Source organism: Montipora capricornis, chromosome 3, assembly GCF_036669925.1.
Source record: "Montipora capricornis isolate CH-2021 chromosome 3, ASM3666992v2, whole genome shotgun sequence".
In the NCBI taxonomy this organism is placed as follows: domain Eukaryota; kingdom Metazoa; phylum Cnidaria; class Anthozoa; order Scleractinia; family Acroporidae; genus Montipora; species Montipora capricornis.
This window is the reverse complement of record NC_090885.1, coordinates 39,691,456-39,701,455: the sequence shown is the minus strand read 5'-3', so window position 1 is coordinate 39,701,455 and position 10,000 is coordinate 39,691,456. Positions and strand designations below refer to the sequence as shown.

Genomic DNA, 10,000 nt, shown 5'->3' with positions numbered 1-10,000 from the left:
CAAGAAACCAAGAGAACTGAAAACTTGTATGATATTTGGCGATACCGAGATTCGAGTCACGGCTGTTGATACTTTGTCCGGCAAAGAAGCAAAGGCGAGCATCAATTTCTTGTCGGGATAAGGAAGAAACATAGGCAAGCAATGCGTGCAGAACCAATTTCAGCCTTTGATCTGTCCAGTAACTCCGAGTGGAGATTCTTCCTTAAAAACATGCCTTTAAAACAATTGAACTTCCCTACGTTTATGACATATTTTTGTAAAAGAGAGAACTAAAATGACTTACTTTGTCCAGGTATATCTTGAGTGCGAAAACCATAGCTACCACTTCTCCCTCTACTATCTGTGCTGAAAAAGCGATAAGAGAACCAGGAAGAACTTGTATCGGACTGTCCTGCCGAAATGAAAGTTATACCGATATCACGGAAAACAAAATAAAACGCAAACAGCGGTGCCGAACGGGTTTTCTGACCCCTATAAATGTGCATCCAAGGTGATTGCTTTGGGCGCACATTATGCGTCCAAAGCAAGCATCATGTGTCCACGGTGTACACATTATGTGTTTTGTGCCCGTCTTTATTGCTGCCACAGTGAGTGATCCTGAAGTGAACGAACAAGCAGCTCTCTAATTAGGAGAACACATTTTTCTTCGAAACGCAAGGGAATGTGGTCAAAGGCGCAATGAATTGTGATTATGCGCGAATGGAGGAATAAAGGTGCACAGCATGATCATTAGAACCTGCTCTGTTCTTCATTTCTCACCTCGAATCCTCAAACTAGAGATAGTTTCACTGTCACGCAACAAAAAATAAATTCGAAATCGTTTAATGAAAAATGCCAAGAACTTGGAATGTTGTAGGAAAAAAATCTTTTAACCACCTCTCCAATTCTTAGTTCTGTGTGGTACATTGTTTCTGAGTTATTTGTCGAAGCGTTTCACGATACTTTATTGCCTGTTTTCACTGTCACACCATCATCAAAACCATTCAACAAATGAAGTCAAGGATCAAAGAGATAGAAGAAGATAAATATTCAAACAGTCTCGCAAAGTTACAGGTCTGTGCGATGTTTCGTGCGGGAGATATTCGAAGAAATGTTTTACTCAAATTTATAAGGCTTTGTATGGAGACGCCATGGTTGTTAGCATTATTATTGCTAATAATCTCAGATAGAATCTGGCTTTCATTGGTTCCGCGCAACAACCAGTTGTCTAAGGAAACCAAGACGCGTCCTTCATTGTACTTTCCTCTCCTGCCTACATTTCCAGCACTTTCCTAAGAATCCTTGCCGATCCCAACAGTACAGGTCTATTATTATTACTATTATTATTATTATTATTATTAAGCATCACGTTTACGTATCGGCGCTTCACATAAAATGGAGTGAAGCTTGTGATTTTAGCTTTGCGTGACCCAAGGCAACTCGGAATAGACTCTGTTAATCTCTAGTGTTTAGTTTACAAAAAAACAAAAGCACTCTTAAACATTGTAGAAAAATTCGCTGTCTACAATGAAAATCTTTACCTATCTAATTCTGCGAGTTTCGATGAAGCTGTTTTGTGAGTCAACGAGTTCATGAAGAAAATTGCGGTAAGGGGTCAGTTAGAATCGACCTGTAACCATGAAACCTCATTCTTTGTTGTTTGACTTACTGAAAAATGGTTTTGGGGTTCTTTCCCCCCCCCCCCCCAACAACTTGTTGTGTAGAAGTTGTGTCCCAAATCATGGGACCTCAAATCAAATCCAATCATGACAAAGTGCAAATATGAAAAGCCAAAGTATTAAGATATTTTTGTTATTAAGACAGATAAATCAATATAGTCATTTTTTTCTAAAAGTCTTTGAAGTAGGATATTGTGGATTTTAATTTTGAAATTATTATTGGATAGATGGCGAGTTTCACGTGGTAAACTATTCCAAATTTTTACACCATTTCTTGAAAAGGATTTAATTTGTTTGTCAAGTCTTGAGGGTTTAACAAAATAGTCACCTCTTGAAGATGACCTTGTTTTATATGAAAGAACTTGCTTTAGAAATAAATAAATTAGCAATATAAGGAGGTGATAAGTTGTTAGATATGTCATGCATCAGAACAGCAACTGATTTTAAGTACGGAAAATCGAGAGGGAGAAAACGAGAAGACAGAAAATAGGGCATAGCATGAGATTTGTAGTCAACAAATTACATCAGGCGAAGGGCACGTTTTTGGAGAGTAAGAATTTTGTTCCTGTGAGTCTTGGCGGCTCGGCCCCACGCGACTATGCCATGCAATAGATAACGCTGGATAGAGCGAGTTTCAATCGACCGTCGTAAAACCAAAACCAAAGTAAACACTTTGGCCAATCAAAAAGGACGGAGACAATTCAGTAAACCAATCAAAACTCTAAGTAATTACACGTAGCCGACACAAAGCGCAGGAAAATGTGCACGCGCGAGTCACAATTGGTTTTAGTTTCACTTCTGATTGGTTGAAAAAAAATGGCACGAGAACTTTGAGCCAATCACTGAGTGAAGTAAATGCAAAACCAAAGCAATTCGCTAATTACCTTCGACACTCAATAGACCAGTTTCGATATATTAAAATTCAGTCCAAAACAAAACGCATCATCTCGAGGCTCTGGGGAATAAACTCATACAAATCCTTATATTTATTCCCCAGAGCCTCGAGATGATGTCTTTTGTTTAGGACTGAATTTTAATATATCGAAATTGGTCTATTGAAAACCGCTCTAAGTCAGATGTATATGTGATGTAAAGTAGCTAGGGATATGAAATGTCTTAATTTAGCAATTATGCCAATTGTTTTAACTATTTTTGAAGCTAAGTGGACAATATGATATTTCCATGAGAGATTTTCATCAATCAACACACCTAGATATTTAACATAATTTTTACGTTCCAAGGAAATATATGTGTTCGTTTTATGGTCGAATACTTTCACGTTAACTTCGTAATTTAGTTTCTTTTGCCTGGGTCGCAATATAATAAAGTTTTATTTCTTGACGTTTAAACAGAGCTTCTTGGCGGTTAACCAGTCATAGACGTTAGAACGGTTCAGCATTAACTATGCCGGGTTTCAAGATTTCTGTCAGCATATAGCATATGTGTGTCATCAACAAATAGACAAACTGCTTCAGTTGGTCAGCACTATTAATATATCATTTATATAAATCAAAAAAGGAGAGGTCCCAGTACCGACCACTGAGGGACTCCTCACAAAATTGTTTCCTTTTTAGAAGTATTTTTAGCATCAATTTGTGTTATTTGCCGACGACCCATTGAATATGAAGAAAACCAGTCATTTATTATTCCTCGCGCTCCCAGTCCCGTAGCCAGCATGAGGCAAACCGAGACACTTGCCTCAGTCATTTTTTTGTTATTATTTCTTTTTTTTAATAAAGCGTGATTCCAGTGTCGTCTTTAAAATGTACTCATCACAAACACCTAAAATACCTACGGAGAGAATTAAATCATGGACCTTGCCTCAGTCATAATTTTCTTCTGGCTACGGCCATGGCTCCATAATGCCGGATGCAATTTACTTAGTAATATTCCGTGATCTACAGTGTCAAAGGCCTTTAGTTGTTCTATAAAGATTCCACATGAGTACAATTCTCACCCATGTTAGTTACAATTTGATTAATTATGTCCAAAAGAGCATGTTTCAGTGGATCTTTTTTCGCGAAAACCATACTGTGAATCATGAAGGATATCATTTTTTTTTTTCAAAAATACGATTCAAAACAGAAAGCAATATTGGTCTATAATTATTACATGGATCTGATTCGCCATCACTTCTATATTTAGGGATTACTTCAGTAAGCTTAATTTTGGAAGTATATACGTTGTTTTTGAGTGATTTGTTATGAGAAAGGATAAAGATTGGCTAATAATATGTTTAGCCGATCTTAGAATGCGAGAGGGAAAAGAATATAGTCCGTACCTTTATTTATTGGCGTGGTCATAATCTCAAGTTCTACAATGTGTATCAGGGGCGAGACAGGGTTGAAAAAGAATGAACTAGCAAATTTCAACTTTGGTAAATATTCTATGAATTGTTTAGGTGGATTTGACATGAAAAATACTTATTCATTATGTCAGGAAAGTCAGAAGGATTGTTTGATACTTGATTGGTCCTAGGACATTTGAGGGCGGTTATATCCTTGCGGGCTTTGTTTTCTCTTCCGAATAGACTGTTGATGCCCTCCCATATCTTTTTAGTATTACTGAAATTTTCCTGAAAATACTTGCGGAAATACGTTTTCTTGCTAATTCGCGTAAGCATCGAAATTTTATTGCGGTAGATCTTATAGGAGGCAGTTTCACTAGAACAATAAGGGTTGTTTAACTGTTGTTTTTTACTTTTATCGATCTCCTGATTCCGTTTGTTATCCAAGGTTTTGCTAATCTCTTTGTCTTACGCTTTGAAATTGGTTTTGAAGGAACATGCTTATCAGGGAGGTTGTTCAGTTTATTATAAAAGGAAAAGAAAGATTTTGTAAAGCCTATTAAAGTCAAATATTCTCGAGACTATTCCAATCAAGTCAATTCGAGATAAATCTCACAAAAAAACTCGTCTATGAATAATTAGAGTAATGAATGAATGAAGGGGTAGTTTCTTAAGAAACTGTGGTGCTGCGTCGGTGGGGAAGTAGTATACAAAAATTTGGTTTTATCAACGGAGTTGATAAATGTAAATTGGCCACCGTACAGAGATTCTAAAAGCTGACGTTTCGAGCGTTAGCCCTTCGTCAGAGCGAAGGATGAAGGGCTAACGCTCGAAACGTCAGCTTTTAGAATCTCTGTACGGTGGCCAATTTACATTTATCAACTCCGTTGATAAAACCAAATTTTTGTATATGAATAATTAGAGTAGTCACGGACTAGCTTTTTCTTACTTAGATGATCATAGAGTTTTTTTAGGAGAAATGAGAAAACAGAATTGCGAAAAGTGGTCTGTTAGATCCGAGATTATGTTACCGCTTATTATGTTATACTTGGAGTGACGTTTTATCACTTTACAGGAACATCTAGCTTTCATTTTGGTGTCAAAAAGATTGCTAGTTTACGGTCTTGTTGATCTGTGAAAAAATTAAGGAATGTTACATTCGCTCACTTTGGTTGGTTGGCAGCATCGTTCAATGATGCTCTCAATGTGACTGCGCGATGCAGATATGAGCTATGCTGTCAGTCGATATTTGACTGTGGCTGCGTGATGCAGCTCGAGTCAAATACCCACATTTCACCCTTGCTCACCATGGAGTCTCCAGTAGCTTAGTGGTTAGAGCATCCGTACTAGATCACGGAGGGCCGTGGGTTCGAACCTCATCTGGGGCTCGGATTTTTCCGAGTTCCCAGTGGGTTCAATTGTAACACCTTTGATTTAATATATGTGTTAAACATTCTCTCACAATGTTATTTTAAAATTGAAAATTACGGAGCTGTAAGGACGTAAATTTTCCTTTTTCTAGAATGAATGAATTTAAACTGCACTGAAAATCTTGTGCGGACTATGAAGTAACCATCCCATTCGTTTCCTTACAAGCAATCCTTGATTGTATTTAACCATCCAGTCCTTTCCATCTTAAAGTTTTCTCTCAAGAAACCATAAATAATAGTATTGATGACACTAGAATACATCTCTGTGTGGTCACAATCTTCTAAGAGGAGTGGCCTACTCAATCAAAGTTAGGTATGTCTTCAAATGAATATCCTCTGTAGCCCTTCCAAGCATAATAGGCTATTCTGACATGATAAAATCCTGGGATGAACATAAGCGAACCCAGAATCAACAATGGATATGTACGATCTGCATACTGCAAAACAGAAAAAAAAAAGAGTTTTGGTGGAGGGACATGTTATTCTGAAAGTGAGCTACAGGTGTGGATATTCCTGTCTAGGATAATAAAAATTTCAGACCAGGTAGATCATTATAGACTGTATTCACAATTCTGTAACCAATCGGAGCAATGCTCCAAGAGCTCTATCGTTTTTCAGCCAATCAGAGTTAAGTCCAGATTCTGGACTACGGGAAGACAACTCGTTAAGAAATGGTATCAGGTGTACCTTTTCGCACCATGACTAAAGAAAAGTATGCCTGATCACACGTTACGTCCAAATTAGCCCTTTTTGCCTTGTTCTTATTAAAACTTAAAATTCAAAACAATATTTAACCTAAGTTAAACAAGGCATCAAGGGCTAATTTGCAATTAAATAAAAGAATACTAAAACAGTGGGCATTTTGGAATAAGGTGTACCTGGTTAACTAAAGTTGGAATCAGTAAATAAAAGTAAATAACAAAACCAACATTTCAATAAAATATGCTAAAGAATCCTAGCTATCTAGACTTGCACATTCATAAAAATGAGCACCATTACCTTAACATCAAAATATCCAGTGAAGAGCAAGGATCCAACAATAAGTAACATTGTTCCAACAGAGAATAGGAATATTGCCAAAAATATGGCTTTCCATGGTATCTTTGGGGGTGGTTTGATAAACTGAAATCAACAAAAAGAAGATAGTATAGAAGCCCTCTTGTTAATATTGGCATTTTTTTACAGATACAAATGGGAACAAATGATCAAGGTACAGACAGAATTTATGATGACCTCATGACTGTAATGAATAAAGGGGGAAGGTTGAGATATTGAGCATTAACTACTACTTTACTATATGTTAATAATGCCATAGACTTAATTACAAAAGTGGCTGTGTTACCAGGCTTAATTAATGGAATTTAACAAAGCTGTCAGTGACCTTGTTTTCATACCAGCTTCTTTGCTTTTCTTTGTAACTGCAAATTTGCTGACTTCACAACACGATTTATAAACATAAAAGCTGTAGGATCTATATTAATCAAGCAGCCTCACTCCCATTCATGGACTCTTCATGTATTATTTTGCCCAGCACTAATTAATGCTCAACAGACCTTGTAACTTCCATTCAACCTTACTCTGTTTGGAGTAGAAATGGAGTATTAGCTCCATAATGACAGGATTCTATTAAATAAACCCGCGGTATAAATCATAAGCCTCTTATTGCTACTGTATGGCTGATTGCCTGTGGGAGAGCAAAATGGCTTCCCTCTCTAAATAAAGTAAATTTTTGGCTGCTAGACTCTGTCTGGCTACAGATGGTGTATGCACTACAATCGCAGATGCATCATGATGGTCATTCAATTCAATTTGCCCCATGTGCATGTTTATGCTCTTGAGTGAACATCTCCTAAAACTGAATGCATTATCATGGCAATTCACAGTCTGGTGCAATGCAATGCGCTTGTAGTGCATAGACCTCCTGGTCTGGCCATGGCTTACGTTCGTGTCAAACCCTCCTCGTGACATTGACACTTTATGTTAACCTCCCATGTAGACGTTCTTAGGGCTTCGCCACACATTGGTTTGTGGATTACAGACCAATCAGACGCTGTTTCCCAGTTTTGGGTAAACTCGTGTTTGTATGGCATTCTTTCACAGCATGTGATTGGCTATGCACAAAACAATTAGTTGATGCTGATTGGTTTCTTCAAATAGTAGGCAAAAAGCCGTTGAACGTAGGTGGTTTTTCGTTTCAGCAGAAGTTAGCTGGGGAGGAATGCGTGACGAAGACGTAAGAATGTCTGCGTGAGAGGCTACAATATATACACTTAATGTATGGTCCCAAGGGGAACTTAATTTTGTTTTCCCGAGAGTCCTGATGTTTCCCCAGATGAAGTAGAGGGAAACATCAGGACTCGAGGGAAAACAAAACTAACTAGTTTCCCGAGGGACCAGACAGTAAGTGCTTTGTGCTTTCCGTCAGCAATCGCAGCAAAACATCCGGAGCGGGCAACAACTGTGGAATTGTATCCCGATCAGGATACACTTGAATTTGATCAGGGGCACGTGACCAAGAACCAACCAATCACAGTGCTCATTTTGTTGAGTGAAAGGCTAGGTATATAACAATGACCTTTGACTTTAGTTGTCCCACTTTCCAAGAACCCCACAAGAAGAAAACAAGCTACTAAGACACGTGGCCCTAGAAAACTAGCTTGAATCGTTTAAGGAAAAAAATCCTATAATTTATTATTAGTCAATATATTTGTTATAACCTTTTAAAAGGATTCGTAATACAGCCACAAACCTGAGCGTCGATGTATCCATCGTCATTTGAAATCTTTTTATATTTCACTTTACTTCTAATCATTGTTGTTGGCATTCTCAACGTAAACTTACTTCATTGTGAAGGAATTATATCAAACCTCAAAGGCTGAACAAAAACATGGTAGATCCATTGTAACCTCGCAAACGCATTTCGATATTGAGAATGGGTACGAAAGTTTTCAAGGCGTTCACATACCGGTAATTCACGTATCAAAACACAACAAATTCTGAAACGTACAGGAAAAAAAGGGCCTTAAATAACCGTTGAAAAGACCGGTTTTTGTCCCAAATACTTAATGCTAGCCCTGACGGAAAAAATCCTTTGCTGAATAGGCTATTTCCGCTATGGTTGCCATGGTTTCCATATAAGCAGATGAGTTGAGCCCGCAGTTTTTATTGCTTCCATGGCCTTTGATATTGTGGAGTGATCGTTGTGTACGATTTTTGCGGGTGAAATGTTGTCTTGATAACTTGTTTGTTCAAAGCAAAACAGAAATGGATGGTCAATGTCTGTCCGTTACCGTGGTGGAAAAAGTAACCAAGTTAGACACACTTGGTGGTTACGTTTTCCTGGTTTTTCTCTTAAGCCTCGTTGTTGGATTTATTCTTGGGTTACTCTTGGCGCGCTATATATTGCGCGAATTAGAGGTATTTTTTTTAAAATGAGCTTATGAAACAACATAGAACTCGAGTAGGAGTGACTGCTCTACAACCTGTGACTTTTGACAACTTTAAATAACGAGTTAGGATAGAATGAGATGTTTTCTTTAAAACAGTGCAATAGACGAGTTCACGCTCTTGAGTGCATCATGGGTAATCAGGGCAAGATGGAGAGGAATTCAAAGGTTTTTAAGGAAGTTCAAAACGATGAAAAGTTTTCATGATATGCAATTTTGGTTTTTTATTTTCCAAAACAGAAGATATGTGCTCAAAGGTCCAGCAGAATAAATTTGGAGAGAATGGCTATTGTAGAAATTATTTTATTACAAAGAGTTTCTGCCATACATTTCCTGTAATTCCAAAGGCATAGAATTACAGAGAATGTATGGAGACAAAAAAAGAAATATTTAGGAATTCCAAAGAACAGATACCAAGTCTAGTTCTTCTCAGTTGTGAACATGAACGTATTTGTTTGGTTTATGAAGGTAAAAGTCTATAAAGTACAGTCATGTACAGAATATTTTGCTTTCAATTTCCATACAAACCTTTGAATTTCCTGCCATGTTGCCCGGATTATCCATGATGCAATCAAGAGTGTAAACTCGTCTATGGAAATGACATCTAGAACCTCAGACCTGGGGTCAATATACCAGTCGATGTTCTGACGACGATTTCCACGGTTTGCACACTGTGGGTACCCTTAAATAAGCTCATTGATTCGGCCAATTTTTCCTTATAATTATTGGTGTCTTGTTTGACTGTTGGAATTTTTTCACAATAGATACACTTACAATTATAGCCACTTAAATTCGTTGAGAGAGATCAACTTTTTTATTTAATGTTCGGCAATTACGGTACTCATATTCAACCCCTGGTCAGTAGTTCCCCTATCACTGGGATCAATAATGTTTGTGTGGTGTGTTACCTATGCAAAACAGAAGTTTGTTATTCTGAGAAGTTGAAACTCTTAACCATTTATTGTGTACACACTTATTGTACACAGTCTGCACACTGCACTGAGTGAGTCAATCCTCGCCAGCTCAATCTAAATTTTGAAATTAGGATTGGTAATGGCCAACTGCTGATAAACACAGTTTCTGCTCCAAAATGAAAGGTTAAAATAGTGCCTGTCAAATGTTAATATGCATGGCAAAATTTCTCCATTCTTATCGGCTAAGAGATTAATGCCATTTCTA

At 37.5% G+C, this 10,000-nt stretch overlaps 3 protein-coding genes and 1 long non-coding RNA gene across 4 annotated transcripts in view; 2 read left to right on the top strand and 2 right to left on the bottom strand.

The window, feature by feature from the left end:
* Nucleotides 1-345, bottom strand: part of LOC138043136 (uncharacterized) — a 15,357-nt gene extending 15,012 nt beyond the window's left edge. Inside the window, exon 1 of the long non-coding RNA XR_011131191.1 lies at nucleotides 284-345. This is a non-coding gene — a long non-coding RNA (uncharacterized lncRNA). The remainder of the gene's footprint in view (nucleotides 1-283) is intronic.
* The window catches only part of LOC138043130 (heat shock 70 kDa protein 12A-like), a 20,439-nt gene extending 19,704 nt beyond the window's left edge, over nucleotides 1-735 (top strand). Inside the window, exon 5 of the mRNA XM_068889263.1 lies at nucleotides 1-735. This exon is cut by the window's left edge and continues 988 nt beyond it. Coding sequence (XP_068745364.1) covers nucleotides 1-121 — 121 coding nt within the window. The 3' untranslated portion in view covers nucleotides 122-735.
* Nucleotides 736-5,525: 4,790 nt separating this feature from the next.
* LOC138043128 (transmembrane protein 230-like) lies at nucleotides 5,526-8,324 on the bottom strand. Its single transcript, XM_068889261.1, has 3 exons — nucleotides 8,125-8,324; nucleotides 6,375-6,497; nucleotides 5,526-5,812 (listed from the first exon to the last, which is right to left on the bottom strand). Exons 1-3 carry the CDS (start codon nucleotides 8,197-8,199, stop codon nucleotides 5,675-5,677), a joined length of 336 nt encoding a protein of 111 aa, XP_068745362.1. The 5' UTR covers nucleotides 8,200-8,324; the 3' UTR covers nucleotides 5,526-5,674.
* A 227-nt stretch (nucleotides 8,325-8,551) lies between these two features.
* The window catches only part of LOC138043127 (golgin subfamily A member 6-like protein 26), a 42,785-nt gene continuing 41,336 nt past the window's right edge, over nucleotides 8,552-10,000 (top strand). Inside the window, exon 1 of the mRNA XM_068889260.1 lies at nucleotides 8,552-8,792. Within this exon, the coding sequence (XP_068745361.1) occupies nucleotides 8,640-8,792 (153 nt within the window). The 5' untranslated portion in view covers nucleotides 8,552-8,639. The remainder of the gene's footprint in view (nucleotides 8,793-10,000) is intronic.